The sequence below is a fragment of the Hoplias malabaricus genome, chromosome 11 (genome assembly GCF_029633855.1).
Source record: "Hoplias malabaricus isolate fHopMal1 chromosome 11, fHopMal1.hap1, whole genome shotgun sequence".
Classification (NCBI taxonomy): domain Eukaryota; kingdom Metazoa; phylum Chordata; class Actinopteri; order Characiformes; family Erythrinidae; genus Hoplias; species Hoplias malabaricus.
Genome location: NC_089810.1, coordinates 37,551,421 through 37,567,909, shown reverse-complemented (window position 1 = coordinate 37,567,909; position 16,489 = coordinate 37,551,421). Strand labels below are relative to the sequence as shown.

The 16,489-nt window shown below is 39.1% G+C and overlaps 1 protein-coding gene across 2 annotated transcripts; it reads right to left on the bottom strand.

Annotated features, from left to right (window-relative positions):
* Positions 1 to 398: 398 nt before the first annotated feature.
* Positions 399 to 15,639, bottom strand: rsf1a (remodeling and spacing factor 1a). 2 transcript variants are annotated; one of them, XM_066684314.1, is made up of 17 exons: positions 15,483 to 15,639; positions 14,390 to 14,481; positions 14,133 to 14,225; positions 13,055 to 13,260; positions 12,550 to 12,680; positions 9,600 to 11,245; positions 8,670 to 8,876; positions 8,028 to 8,132; positions 7,842 to 7,921; positions 6,503 to 6,557; positions 6,299 to 6,402; positions 6,147 to 6,214; positions 5,967 to 6,020; positions 5,113 to 5,305; positions 4,654 to 4,895; positions 4,187 to 4,366; positions 399 to 2,838 (listed from the first exon to the last, which is right to left on the bottom strand). In XM_066684314.1, the coding sequence occupies exons 1-17, from the start codon at positions 15,637 to 15,639 to the stop codon at positions 2,312 to 2,314; spliced, it is 4,140 nt and encodes a 1,379-aa protein (XP_066540411.1). In that variant the 3' UTR covers positions 399 to 2,311. The 2 variants fall into 2 exon arrangements, with proteins under 2 accessions (XP_066540411.1, XP_066540412.1); XM_066684315.1 differs by lacking the exon at positions 5,967 to 6,020.
* Positions 15,640 to 16,489: the final 850 nt, after the last annotated feature.

The window sequence follows — 16,489 nt, the reverse complement described above, 5'->3', positions numbered from 1 at the left end:
ACGAAATGTGTCCAAAAGTTTGTAGCCACCACTAGCGAATTCAGCTAATTTTAAGGTGCGTCCATTATGGACATAGACACATTTTGCACACAGAAAAGCATGAAATTAAATGTTTAGAAACAACTGAACATGCCCAATGCAGTGTATAGGGTTGGGAGATTTAAAGCAGCCAGCACTGGGCTGTTGAATCCATGAAACATGGAGAGTTTAGAGATAATTGATAGAGAACATTCTAGACCAGTGTTTCTCAACCCTGATCTTGGAAAAACCCTGCACTGCACATTCTAAGAGTTCACACAAAAGAAACACACCCATGAATGAACGGGATTGAAGAATTAAGGTAATTATAAATCAGATTATGCTTTTCAAATTTCATTGATGTTTTTTATTTATTTCCTTTAATTACGGAGACTGAACATGAACAGTAAAACGTAGGCAACACTCATTCCAGTTGAATACCCTTCCACAAGCATTCTCTTACAGCAAACAAAAGGCAACTTTCACGGCAACATGGGCCTTGTTCGTGTGGTGTGACCCGGAATGGTTTAGTAGTGTTCTGTTTTCACACACAGCCTCGCAGATCAAATGAATGGGGGCCAAAACAACACTTCATTCTTTTAAAGTGCTTTTTTTTTTTTTTTTTTTTGCTTTTTTTGCTTTTTTAAAGAGAGTCAAAACCTTCAGTGCAGAATGAAAAGCTGCAGACAGTGCCGGACCAAGGGGGCACAATCAAAAGGTGCTTGGACAAGTGCATTCAATTCTAGAAAATTGGAAATAGTTTTAAGGTCAGCCCAAGGGCGAGTGTACAGGCACATTTATATATCGTGTATATGTATATCTATATATATTAAAAAGTCAAAGCGACACATCTGAATCAACTAATGTGTGCCATGTTGAACGTAACGTTCTTCAGATTAACTGACCTCATGGGTGTCCTTTAATTTTGGGCAGACCAAAATAATATAGTCATAGAGTAAATCAACAAATAAAGCTGTTAAGGAAGGAAATGATCTTTTAGGACAGCAGTAAAACTCATGTTAAGTATGTTACAATTAAGTGGTTATAATATCTATGTAAGTAAACTTTGTAAAGCTGCTAATTCTCTTTAACTAATTCCTGTGCCTTTAAGGGTCTCTCCTGGCACGTTCACATCTTTTACAGTGGCAGAATGTCAGTTAAAGTGGGTTAAAACTCTGATGAATGAAGGTATTAATAATTAAAGATAAAATTTCAAACTGTTGAGCAGGTTCTCCATTCAGCCTCGCTTCCATATAAAACGTTTTTTTTTTCTTTTACAGAGAATAAAACTAAAAACATCTCTAAAACACCAATCTGAAATGCAGAACATACAAGCCTGAAAATGTACAGTGTAAAGTGTCTCTAACATGACAATATATATAAGCCTCTGTTATACAGATGACAATTTTACTGGCCTTAAATTACATAGTGCTTTACTCTCAGAGGAACAGCTATTATATATATATGTGTGTTGTACTGAGACCCTGTTCTAAACCTGTATGAATGTGCATGCTGTGGGATGGTAACTGAAGAGCTAGAGTGCATCACGTGTAAAAGACACCATGGCATTCCTCTGGAAGCTTGTATTGGTCCAGTACACCCCAAAAATCCCAGGAGAATTATGGTGACGGACAATGGGGTACCCACCTGGTTGGTGGTCATTGGTGAAAGGCAATAGAACACTGATGCTGTGTGTCATTCTGTCAGCATCATACCCATATAGAGGGAATTCTAGGTCTCAGCTGGATTTTTCTATGGGAAAAAGTAATGGAATTTCTGTGGTAGGCCTGTGGTAAACAATGCCCTTCCAACACCAGACACGCTGTGCCCTATGAACATATTTCCACTGAATATCATTGGATTATCTGAGGTATGAGCTCATTAAATGTTTGAAATGTGAATAATAAACGGTACAGCCACACTACCAGCAAGCTCATACTACTGCACTGAGAGTCTACTACAGCCAGAGTTACTTACCAACCACACCGAAATAAAACATGGCTGGCTTTTGTAGTGATTACAGTCTTATAATGCCAATAGAGCCTAAGCCTTCAACTCCTTAACTGCCTCATAATTCAGAGAATCCAGGGGCATTCAGAGGCAAATCATCAATCTGACATGATTACCCCATGGCACAATAGCAGCAATTTTTAAGAATTCCCTTTATTTCCCCCACGAAGAACTCAAGCTTAGACCCAGAAATCCTAATATGGACATCATGCCAAATACAGGACAACAACATGAATTCAGTGGTCTATAAAGAAAAAAAAATTAAATCTATTCAGCACGACAATCACGACAATTGTTCACTGTCAAAAACGAAGTTAACAAGGTCCGTAACAGCAGTGAGGTCTTCCTCATCTTCCTCGTCTTCATCCTGAGCTGTTGGCCTAAAAGGTACCAGGCCATTGTGCCTTCCATATGGTGTCCCACCTTTTCTGCCCATGTGCTTTGGCAACAAGTTCTCCGAGCTTCTAGTGGGCACTCGAGCAGGCAGCTGGGCAAAGTCTGTAACTGCACTGCCTCGTTTTCTGTGCGCGTTTCTGTTGTGCCTTTGCTCTTCCTCCTCTTCCTCTTCCTCGTCTGTCTCTATGCGGTTCAGTCTCTTTCGGACCGGCCGCTCTTCCTCATCTGACTCGTCACTGTCTCCTTCTTCCTCTGTCTCTTCCTCCTCTTCCTTTTCTTCGCTTGAACTCCTCTGTGGTTTCGGTTTTAGTTTGTGCCTCTGTTTGGAGTCCTCTCTGGTCGACTCCCTTTTTCGGATATTTTGCCTCCTCTCACAATCCTCCTCCAGTTCTGAGTCCTTGGAAAGGACAGAAGCTGGAATAAAATAAAATTTGTTAAAGTGTATTAATCACTAAGCTACAACAATTCCATTTGATACGCTGTCACGCTTTTTTCTTTATGGTTTTAAAGTATTTGATACTACCATTTAAAGGCTAAGCACCAGCGATATGAAAGTGTCAAACAAATAAATACAGTGGAATTTGAGTTCTTAACTTGTGTTTATTGATAGTCAGAAAACATGTTATTTCTTACTAATTGAAGGAATAAGGTTTAAAAGACCGTTGCCCCCCCCCCAACGGTGTTGGGAAACTCTAATAGGCGTCTTGCCTGTGACGTAGATGGTGGACAACACTCTAGAAGCTGCACTTAATTTAATGCAAAATGACGAAAAGGTGTGTTGTTTTTGGCTGCAATCATTCAATGTACAGTGGGACATCTGTGAACAAATGGCCCAAAGATCCCAAAATATCCAGAAAATGGACTAAATTTGTCAACTTTAAACGGGCACTTTGGAAAGGACCATCCGCTCACTCCGTTATCTGTAGCTGATTTCACTGGCGCTTTTCCAACAATATGGGCATGTAAGGACACCAACGAAAGGTGTTCAAGAGCCTCTGTAACATGGAGGTAAACAGGGTGAGGACACTCACTTCGCCTGTTTTAGTTGGTGTTAGTTAACGTTAGCTTGACTCGCTAAACTCGGTGGCTCAGATTATACTCGGCTACGTAGCTGCATTACGGAGGTTTATAGTGTCGGATGAATTCGAGTTCGACTTCGATCACATTTACAAGAATAACGGTACCTCTAAATTTGAGTTTAGCTTATTGCTAGGCTATTGTCATGAATAGTGTTGGTTATTTAGCTAGATACTGTCATAACAGTCAGTCATAACGGTGTTTTACCGCGGCGTTGTTCAGCTGTTGTCCACCAGTGACGTCACGGTTGCGTTAAAGAACTTCCGTAGCGAGCTCGGGTTTTTCCGTCAATTTAATAAAATTGTCAGTTTTAAAGCAAATTAAGCTGCTATTTTCATTTTAATTCATACTTATATCTGTCAGTAACTAAAATAATGTGAAATATTCATGGAGGTCCATTAAGTGGTGCTTAGCCTTTAAACTTTACCATAACATTCTATAACCAGGAAAATCATCCAAAACTGTATTAGAATAGAATTGGTAAATAGAAAAACATTTGTAACAATGTTTCAAGATTTCTGCATAAATAAATTATTTAACATTGATTCTATAGTGTGACTCAAACAAAAAAAATAATCGAATTGCTTTGAAATGAAAAGAGACAAGGGAATGAAGAACTGATAAAATTATTATTAAGATCTCGAGTAAATGAATCCATTCCAGAAATCAGAAATGGCGGTCTCACTGTTGGAGCTGGACAGTCGTCTGCGGCGTGAATGGCCTGTTTTCTGTTTGGAAACATCTTTGTGTGACGCTTCAGACTCAGAAGTTTCACAGTAGTTAATGTGTGCCTTCTGACTGCGCCGTGACCTCCGTCTCCTCACATCCACATCACTGTCGCTAAGCTCACTGGAGCCCTCAGTCTCTGCAGGATGAAAGCAATAGGGAATCAAGGTTTATATAAATTTAGATGTAACACAAATGAAAACCCTACTGGAATGGGTTTGTGGTATTTTCATTATTATTAGTACGTCAACTGTTGATTCCATCCACTGTGAACTACGTAATGTTATGACCTACAGTGATATCACTACAATGCTATTCATGCTAGTGCCCCAAATAAATGTGTGTGAGCTTGAAACGTACATAAGGGGACATTTCAAGAGGTGGCTGCTGTTAAACGTTATTACGTCAAGTGACAGATATTCATACCCATCTCCTCCTCTTCTGAATCCAGAAGCTCCTCTTCCTCTGAGGATCCCCTCTGGCGTCTGGTCGATAGTTTTGTGCTTTTCTTGGTTCTCTTATTTCGGATGTTTCTGACTATTCTACGAGCTGGGGGCAGACGTCTCGGACCACTAACGGTGCTGCCGCAGTCACTCCCATCCCAAGATCCAGCTTCAGCTTCACTCACCACATCATCACCAGACACCACAAAATCTTCCTCCTCCATACTGTGGGACAGGACAGAATCAACAGGTATTAATCACTCATTTTTAGAGTTTCACAGAAGTGGTTCTAAATGTATGGGCTGTGTATGCGGTGTAAAATTCAACAGGAAATGTAACATATGTAATAAGCTTAACTAACGGTAAGAAAAACATATCTAAACATCATCAGGTATAACAGTTTGTACCTGTCAGCAAGTGTAACTCTTCTCCAAAAACTAACCTGTCACTAAGCTGAAACTCATCCTCGCTCTCATCGTCTTCTGGAGTGCTGTCGCTGTCAAGGTCATTTAGCCGGCGGCGGCGTTTTCTCTTTCGTGAAGCAGAAGATTTTAGAGGCCGTCGGTTTTCTTTATCTCCTTCTTTCTCCTTCTGACCAGTAATGGTAGCCATATCCTTACCACGACCCACAGCCACTGGAAACGAGGCAAACATATCATTGTTTATTACAGAGCACAAGTATTTAACTAACAGAATGTAGGGGTGGGCCATATGTAAAAGTGCAAAAGTTTATTGATGACTGCTTATCCAAGATTTCATCTGAAATTGAAGGGTATTAATAGTTCTTTTGTCCTATTTTGCTGCAGTAACAGCTTCTACCCATTGGAGAAATTCATCTGGGGGGCCATGTTCAGCTCTGAAAGATCATCTAATTCATTATCTGTAACCCTTATCCAGTTCAGGGTCACGGGGGGTCCATAGCCTACATGGAATCATTGGGCGCAAGGCAGGAATACACCCTGGAGGGGGCGCCAGTCCTTCACAGGGCAACACACACACACACATTCACTCGCACACTCACACCTACGGACACTTTTGAGTCGCCAATCCACCTACCAACGTGTGTTTTTGGACTGTGGGAGGAATGAAAGATCATCTCATTTTACTAAAATCAAATGTGCAATTATTTGTCATTGTACAATGTACAAAGAAATGAGTAAACATACCCCCCCTCAAAACAATGTACTAAGGGAGAAGGACAATGGTGTTTCTTCAATCTCACTGCCCCCAAATTTCCTGCCGGTCATCGGAATCAAACCAATTGTATTTCTTTTACCTTATTATTATATTTTTTACCTTCTTCACCCAAGCCTATTAGGTCACTGCTGCCTTCAATACTGCTGACATTTTCTAGGAAGATTATATAAAACATATATTCAACCAGCCACCTGTGTTTATAGTGTATCCCAATAACAATTAACATCATCATATTACCCACCCCTAACAGAAGGCACTTTTGTGTAAATGTTTTCTTACCTCCTTCCTCTGAATTTTGTATGTCTTCCTCTATCGCTTCATCAATAGCTTCATCAAAATCATCAAACCTGGCAGGTGAAATTCTTGTCAATAATCACAGATGGCACAAAACTTAAAAAGTTTAATCTTGAAAAGTTACAGGCTTCAAATACCTGTAACTGATGGATTTTCTCTTCCTTGTTGATCGCCTTTCCAGATTCTTATTTTTCTTTGCATCTTTCTTCTTCTCCTGCTTTTTATCTTCTACATCAGCGTCCTTGCAGATTAGAAGAAAAAGAGATATGCATTTAGCTTCAGAATGATATTGATAAGTAATTGTTTGCATTGATTTTTCAGTGAAATTTAAATTGAATTACTGGGTTGGGTATTATGTTCTCCACACTGATGCCCACATACACCAGACGCTCACGCCTACAAAAGAAAACATAGAAGAGATTTAATGTTGCTGAAGTCACAAAGGAAGCATATTTAATTAGCCAGGTGTTTGGAATAAAAAGTTTTGCCATCTTTGATATTAACAGTGTGTTTTATAATGAATCTTAGCGTGATAAACTTTAAAGGCTAAGCACCAGCTCTATGAAAGTATCAAACAAATAAATACAGTGGAATTTGAGTTCCTAACTTGTGTTTATTGATAGTCAGAAAACATGTTATTTCTTACTAATTCAAGGAATAAGGTTTAAAAGACCGTTGCCCCCCCCCCATCTGTGTTGGGAAACTCTAATAGGCGTCTTGCCTGTGACGTAGATGGTGGACAACAACTCTAGAAGCTGCACTTAATTTAATGCAAAATGACGAAAAGGTGTGTTGTTTTTGGCTGCAATCATTCAATGTACAGTGGGACATCTGTGCACAAATGGCCCAAAGATCCCAAAATATCCAGAAAATGGACTAAATTTGTCCACTTTAAACGGGCACTTTGGAAAGGACCATCCGCTCACTCCGTTATCTGTAGCTCATTTCACTGGCGCTTTTCCAACAATATGGGCATGTAAGGACACCAACGAAAGGTGTTCAAGAGCCTCTGTAACATGGAGGTAAACAGGGTAAGGACACTCACTTCGCCTGTTTTAGTTGGTGTTAGTTAACGTTAGCTTGACTCGCTAAACTCGGCGGCTCAGATTATACTCGGCTACGTAGCTGCATTACGGAGGTTTATAGTGTCGGATGAATTCGAGTTCGACTTCGATCACATTTACAAGAATAACGGTACCTCTACATTTGAGTTTAGCTTATTGCTAGGCTATTGTCATGAATAATGTTGGTTATTTAGCTAGATACTGTCATAACAGTCAGTCATAACGGTGTTTTACCGCGGCGTTGTTCAGCTGTTGTCCACCAGTGACGTCACGGTCGCGTTCGAGAATTTCCATAGCGAGCTCGGGTTTTTCCGTCAGTTTAATAAAATAGTCAGTTTTAAAGCAAATTAAGCTGCTATTTTCATTTTAATTCATACTTATATCTGTCAGTAACTAAAATAATGTGAAATATTCATGGAGGTCCATTAAGTGGTGCTTAGCCTTTAACAAAACTCATAAAAGTCTTATAATATTGTGGACACTCACTACGGTTTAGCAGAATTCTCCTCAACGGGGCACTATTAACTTCATAGCAATGGTTGTTTATCGTGTAATGATATTTACATGACCATTTTCTAAAATTCATTTCAATATCATGAGTGTTTAGCACCAGTACCTCCTCTCAGCTCGTTCTCGTTTTTTCAGAGCCGTGTCCAGATTTAGCAACTGCTCCTCCAGCTTCTCACACAGCAGCTTCTAAACAGGACAACAAACACAGAGCCAGTGAAACCCTGTGAGCATGAGACGGTTCTTTCATCCACCTGAAAAACCCTGCATGTAATTATGAGGAGCACATGCTTACATGCTGACATGACGGACAGAACCATTCTCCATCAGGAATAATCATCAGAGGAGGCCGCAGACAGGCGGTGTGATAGCCACTATCACACAGATCACACAGAAGAATCTGTACAAGAAACAATTTTAAAATGCCTTTAAACTTTTACTGATGATGCAAATTATGAAAATGATTAAGAAGTCATATAATTTACATATAAAACGTTTACTTATAAATTAGTAAAATAAATAAATAAAGGTTAAATTAAATCCATTATAAACAAAAGTAAACAAAAAGAAATTGATGCAGCATAGATACAATGAAAGAGAAAATGCACTGATGCTCTCACTGGATGTGGGTGATGAAAATTTGCCCTTTTATATATATTTTCAGGTTCAAGTGAACCATGCAAGCACTTGAAAATAATACATATATTTAGATAAACCTTATTTTGTCCACTTCATATACTTTTAAATAGGAATCTCTTTCTATAGGGTCATATTGAGCAAATAAAACACATTCGATTAACTATGATTTACGACACCAAGCACTATTTCAGTATTTTAACTGTCTGAAAGCTCCGTTAAATAGTTTACATAATGGTAACCTGAGCAAAATCTGTTTTCTCTAAACGTGCACTGACAGATGATAGAGTTTGAGTCTGACCAGTTCAGGGTGTTTGGCGAGGCCGCAGTGTTTACAGGCATCTTCAGGTGGAGCCTCTTCTGACCGCTCTGACTCTGACTCGCTTTTCTCCTCCTCTCCCTCAGGCTTGTTCTCACACACCATGTCTTCCTCTAGAGCCACTCCTGTTTTGCAGTATTTCTTTGGACGTACTTTTGACCAGCGAGGGCGCCGGTTTCGCCGCCTCCCCTGGAACAAAGACGTAAATATATAGATTATGGGTAAAAATCTCAGACCTAGATTTAATATTTTAAAATCAGTGTAGATTGAGCCAATGCATTTTTACAATAATAATACAAACAGAGGTACAGGAGACAGATTAAATAAGCACATTTAGAAAAATTAATATACAAATATTTATAGGTAGATGGTCATTAAGATCCTAACATGCACTGTGGCACATAAGAACATTCAGACTCACACACCACACCACACTCCTCACAGACAGTCACTCGGAGGAAACCCACGCAGACGCAGGGAGAACACGCCACACTCCTCACAGACAGTCACTCCCTGGAGCCCTGTGACAGCGACACCACCTGCTGCGCCACCAAGCCTCCTCACCAGAAAATTATATTATGTATTTGTCGCTTTGAAAAGCCAAAAAAGCCAAAACACTCTATCCTAAATCTCAGAAATCTTCCTCCACCCTATGTATGCAGGTCACAAAATACAAATAGTGCACTGTATGTCAAATAATAAAACCATATGTATCCACGTCAAAGATTTGGTGCACTGTCAGAGTGCAGTAGAATTAGTTTTATAATCTGTGAAGTGCACTATATAGGGAGTAGAGTGCTATATGGGATAGAAGCAGGGCCAGTCTGGACATCCAAACCATCAAAGCTATTCTAATCCATAACCATTAATTAATCCATATAACAAGTAAAATATAAATTTTTTTGTGATTACCCTTGCAGACTTGGTTGGTCCATCCTTGTGAACGTCCCTTTTGCGCAGTGCCCTGTCTTCCTCATTCTCTATAGCTTCTTCCACTTCCCGTGCTGTCGGGGTCGCTGTCTGTTTCCTCTCATGCTTCCTGTCCTGAAAGGCAGCCAGTTTGGGACTAGGCTTACAGATTCTAGCTGACCTCCGGAGTGAGCGTCTGCTACCAGGCTGTGAATCCTCACTTTCTCTTTCCAGCTGAAGCTCGGGGGTTCGTCTGTGCAGAGGAATTTTGATTTTTAGACGGATTCCCTCCTTCTGCAGCTCAGATGAAACTTCTTCATCTCCGTTGTTAGCTGCTCCATCACAGCAAAGTCTATTTTGACCCACTCCAGATTGCACTTTGCTTCTACTCTTTTGTGACTTTCTTTTTCTTGAGCTTTTATACCCTTTGCCTTCTTCCAGAGCTTCAAGGCTATACTCTTCTCCTCCACCTTCTAGTATTGATTTAGGCATCTGCCTTTCAGCTGGCTCTTCTACTTCCATGGAAGATGTGACGGTGTCTTGTACATCCTTCTGTTTAGGAGAGCTTTGCTCAGCTGATTTAGATATTATTACAGATTTCACCTCACTACAATCCTTTGGCTTTGCTATATCTTGTGATAATGTGGCAAGATCATCTGCAGGTGCTTTCTTTTGAGCTGAATTTTCACATTCTGGATGATCAACTCTAAGTATTCTCTCTTCATTGATGCTGGAATGCTGAAGTGTGGTATTTTCAGATGTAAGGCTGGGTTTTCTTACAAGAACTGACTGCCTTATATTCTTGGTGGGCGTAATCTCAGCTTTGATTACTTTCTCCTCCCCATGTAACCCGTTTCTGTCTTTTGTGGGAGTGGCATCAGTCCCAGGAAATGTGTTCTTTCTCTCAATTGGGCCCATAATGACTCCGATACTGACATATTGTTCTTTTACGTCATTTTTGTTTACTTCGACAGGCATGACCTTCTCATAAGCTAAGTCTCTATTTGGTTTCTGTATGTTTTCTATACTTATGCTGGGAGATACCGGCAAACTTTTATTTTCTCCTCCATGTTCACCTCCAGCCTGAGCCAAAACCGTGGGATTGCGGACAATTATACCCCCGGTGCTAACACTACCATTGTTGTTGATATTATTATTGTTGTGGTTTATGTTGCCATAATGGCTGTGGTCATAACTGTCACTCCTTTTTAGCTCCCTCTTTTTCAGGGGTATCTTTGCCTGCTGATCGTTTTTAATGGCCCTCTCCATGTCCTCAGGTTTCTTGTTCTTATAAGCATCTGTTCTGGTTGTAAGTTCCTGCTTCAGAGATCCTGGTGCCATGACGACCGAGATGGCGTTCCAATGTCTGGGAGAATCCCTGGTCTCATCTTTCACCAGGCTCTTAATGGTGCTAACTCTGTTGTCTATAATGGCAGGTTGCTCCACTTTAGGCTTGTCAGCTCCAATAGGCATCGGCTCAGGCTCTTCCTTCTGCTCTTCTTTCAGTTTAATTCTGCAAGTTAGCCCCTCTTTTTTTACATTTTCCCCCTTTGGCTGGCTTTCCTCTTTGAGAGCGTCTTTGGAACACATCATTACTGGTTGGTTTTTCTCTTCAGATGTCCACTCCTCTTTACCGATACTCTTCTTGACTGTAAGATCACGACAGAGGAGACACAGTTCACAGGTATTCACAGTTATTAAAATAATAATAGATACTGATGGAAAAGCAATATGCAAAATAGCAAATGATTCAGAATAAGTTAACATTTTGGTGTATTTTTTAAACACATACTCTGTCCTTTGCAAATCTTTGGTATCTAAGTATACTGCACACTACATGGTCAAACGTTTGTAGACACCCTTTGCAATGAGAACTACTATAAAGTGAATCTATTGTTGAAATAAGGTGAATCTATTGTAAAATCACATGTTCAGTTGTGTACACAGAGTATAATCTCTATCAAGAAGCACGAAACAACAGGGGGAGTCATGGAGCACATGCCATGAACATAAGATCACATGCTCATTGGCAGAAGTGGAATGGACGTAGTGGAACTGCGTTCTTTTGGGTGACAGAACTCCATCTAATATCACTGGGATGAATGGGATGTGGTGTTTGTGATCTACAATATTTGACCTCACTCTAATGCTATCTAAGGCTACAAACATACAGCAGGTAACAGTGGCCCAATATTGTTTCTTCATATGTGTGTTACAGCACAAATCACATTGAATCTGACTTTTTAAAATCAGATTCGTGTGACTTTCACATGTGGTATTAAGATCCGATCACTTATGAGAAAGTAAAAAGTGTGGAATTTTTTTACACAGTGTTTTAATAAAACAAACAAGAGCAGAGTTCATTTACACTAGTTCTATATCAGTTTAATATTCTTCATGGCAGTATGATGCTGTACGAATGTATATCAAGTAAATATTAAACTCACTTTGTCTTCGCTTGTCTAGTTCTTGTCTAAGTACAAAAGGATTTTTAATATTCTATACAGTCTTTAATAAATACCCTTTTTTTTTAAACATAGAGCTCATTTGTAGTCAAGAAAAGGGACATTTTGTGATACACAGGTACAGTAAACCACAGCCCCATTCATTCAATTCAAAACGAAAGTGCGTTGTATCAAGTAGCACCTGAAGCATCATCCTACTGTGCGTATGGGTCAGTTTAGGAGCATGATCTGTTCAGACTGATGTCAGATATAAGTCACATTATATAGACAATGTGAACAGCCAAACAAAATAAATCCGATTTCATCATGAAATCAGATTTGGGCCACTTTTACTTGCTGTGTGAACATAGCTTAATCATCCCACATAAAGCTCAGAGAAGTGATTTTAAACACACTGTGCTGTTGTCTGTAACTCATGCAGAGAACTGTTTATTTAGAAATACTGAATATTACAAAACGATCAGTGTATGTTTTTGTAAATTTTATACCAATGGAAGATATCTCCTCATTCTTTTTGTCTTTCTCCTCCAGGTTAGTCTCCTGCTTCTCCTGTTGAGTCAATGGTGGGTCCATCTTAGCTTTAAGTGACTCCAGAATATTAGCCAGGTCATTCCTTGTTCTGTGTTAATACAAAAAATACTGTCTGGTTATAAAAGTAGTCTATTCAGGGCCTTTACAACTGTAATCATCGTCTGAGTCCTACGTGTACATTTATACATATTCACTACTGTTCAAACCTTTGGGATTTTTAGTCATATTTACAGTTTTTGCTAATTAATTCAGAACATTCATTCATTCATAATCGCATATCCAGTTTAAGCTCACGGTGTGTCCGGGGCCTAGTATCGTTCTGAACACCGCAGTAAACATATATCTAAAGAAAATAGAAACATTTTTAACATCTTTTAACAGAAATTGTAATATTTCTGCTCTTTTGTTTTCAGGCTTTTGTAAATGAGACTCAGTTCATTCTGATGCACCTTCACTACTCACCTGACGATGCATCTCCACGAAGAACCATCCTGATCGTCCTGCTCCTCCACATAAATACGTACATTCTGATCCTGATCCAGCTGGAACCAGTACAGCAGCCCTTCTCTGTCTCGACCAATGGGCTGCAGACGCATTTCATCCGGATCTTCCTCGTTCACTGCTGTCTTGAACTTTAGGTTTTCATCAAATTGGCATTCGCATAAATACTGTAAAAACATATAAACAATCAAATACACACATATATTACATGTGGATTAGAATCATATCTATCAGAATTTAGTAAATTAAAAATATACAGGTGTTGGGTCCAAACAATATGTTGTTATACTGTAATAACCACTTAAGAATAGTGTTACATATTATTATATTGTTTAATTACAAATAAATACAGTAAAAATGCTTATTTTTTCCAGAAAATGTATCTTTTGTGCTTGTTTCATGAATAAAATTTGTTTCCAGATTGAAGCCAAGTTTGTTATTTCTTCACCTGCACATTTGATTTAATTTATAAGAGAATTTATCAGATAAACAAGGTGCTGGAAGATACCTTATGATAATTCTGGGATTCCTGAAGGACAGGTTTGGAGGAATGTTTTTTTTTTGTATAAAAAAATAATTATACATAAATAAAAAAATATAAAAAAATAATACACGCATAAACTCTTTGTGTTAATATTATTTGCATTTAATGAAAAACTATCAGGGTCTGAGCAGATAAATATGTATTGTCCTTCAACATTGATTGTTTTTTAATAATGTATCTTGTATTTATAAATCTACTTAAAGGAATAATCAGTCAAACCCTATAATAATTCTTGTCCGTGTTTATTTAACAGCCTGGCTAAATCAGATGATATGCTAAACATATTTATATTTATTTTATTCTCAAAAAGTCGTCCCACTCTGTGAAGCTGTTTCATACGTTATTTTAATATCTCCTTTAAACAATATAACCAGTAAAAGATATTCTGAAATAATTTGACCAATATAATGTATTTGAACACTAGTATACACTTATGGCTATGCAGCAAAGTAATGTTATTGTGAACAGAATAAAGTAATCAAAAAATTTGAGCACCTTAAGAATGTCAGTCTTAAACTCCATGGACATTTCAGGATAACCTTTCCTCTCCAGCTCCCAGGCCCAGCTACTATTAAACTCCTGACACACCTGAATTAAATATTAAAACAAAACAGGTACACATCCTCTACAGAGAACATACGTGCACGTTTTAATGCCTTATTACAATGTATATATATATATATTCCAGTACATTATATTCAAATAGCCTGTATAATTCATTTAATAAATGCTTTACACACATTAACACTTACCTTGACAAGATGCTTTTCCCATTTTTCTGAGGACACTGTCTTTCCAAGTTTGCGCAGTAGTTTGACATGAAGTTCAACAAGAGGTTGTGGAACTGTAAAGATCAAGACAAAACAATACTCTAATGATCAACAACGGATCTACAGTCTGGGCTATTTTTTAAGTTGGGGTTGATTGCAATGTTTACTTCAACTTCATTGCATTGGATTGAATGTTGAAAGTGATTAAACAGACATTCATAAATATACACTTCCAAAAAGCCAAACAGCACGTCGAAAAGTAAAAAGATTTCACAGTAAATAAACACTGTCGAGTTTAAAAAGCTTTTAAAATACAATTGTATATGTTGTGGTCAATGTATTTTATGCATTATACTTGAGGCCCCATAAAGACACGAATACAAACTTTCACACAAAGAGGAAGTTTGACAGAAAGTTGTGCGCATGCGCCGCCTTCTTCCATTGCTAAACAGAATGTAAATATCACGCCGGTTTACGTCCGTCTAACATTAAATATGATCAAAAATTAAATTAATTCGAATTAATACACAGTGTGTACTTGATGGAGAAAAGATTAAATGTTGTCGTTTTAGACAAATGGGTGTTTTGGTCTGAAATGAGAGTTGAACTGTGTACAGTTAACGCAATGGAAAACAACGTTTAACACCTGACTATGATAGAATGTTCCGTTCCACCTTAAAATGACACAAATGTAAAAAATTCATAATAAAAATAACATTTACCTCTACGACACGGCCCAATATCCCACCGAACTGCTTGTGTCTCATTCGAAAGATGCGTTCTACCTTAAATGGGGCAGCAGTTACATTAACGGTTGTGCCATTTAAGGTGGAAAGTTTAATTCGGATAAGAACCCACACAAAAACAAAAATCAAATATAATTAAAGCCAGAATGGACTAGATGAAAGTGGATTACCAAAAAGATAGGCGGCCTTAGTCTATATAAAAAGAGGATACGGTAAAAATCTGGTCTAAAACAACAGCACCATCCTACTAATGATGAGGGAGAGGATGATGATGAATACAGAGACCCCCACTTCACTCTCATGTTTTGTTCTCCTTTTATTGGGCTCACCTGACGTTGTATCTCGTAAATATCTCTCCATCTGCGGGAAGGAGAGCTGCGGGAGGTCCAGGGCGGTTCCGTAGCGCTGGAGGAAGGAGCACAGCGCCGCGAAGCTCGGACACAAACCCGGCACCAGAGCCGCCGCTCCGGCCGCTACAGCAGCCATGTTCTCCAGCGCAGGAGGAGGGGAGCAATTACCAACACACACACACATACACGTACATACATACACACACACACACACACACACATATACATATAGTGTTTGTGTATCTATTGTACAAATACAAACACTGAATAAACATCATATAAATAAAAAACATAAACATGTATTCTATATTAATAACAAAATGTGATGAAATAGCTGCTACCTCCACAAAATATAGACATAAATTTGTATTTCTTTATTTGTGTTTTTTCGTCTTTCACTGTGTGTGCACGCGCGAGTACCCCTGCCTAAATTACAACTACAACAACAACAACAATAATAATAATAATATATTACTGTATAGTATGTGAGCAGCACAGTGGTGCAGCAGGTAGTGTCGAGGTTGTGGGTTTGTGTCCTGCTCTGGGTGACTGTCTGTGAGGAGTGTGGTGTGTTCTCCCTGTGTCCGCGTGGGTTTCCTCCGGGTGACTGTCTGTGAGGAGTGTGGTGTGTTCTCCCTGTATCCATGTGGGTTTCCTCCAACGGTCCAAAAACACACATTGGTAGGTAGATTGACGACTAAAAAGTGTCCATAGGTGTGAGTGTGTGAGTGAATGTGTGTGTGTGTGTGTCACCCTGTGAAGGACTGGCGCCCCCTCCAGGGTGTGTTCCCGCCTTGTGCCCAGTGATTCCGGGTAGGCTCCGGACACACTGTGACCCTGAACTTGATAAGCGGTTACAGACAATGAATGAATGAATGAATTAATTAATGTGTAGTATATACAAATGGGGTATGGGGAGCATGCACACTCATACATCCTGGTCCTGGTGGGCCCTGCCCAGTTTAGAGGTTCCTCTGCTCCCAACA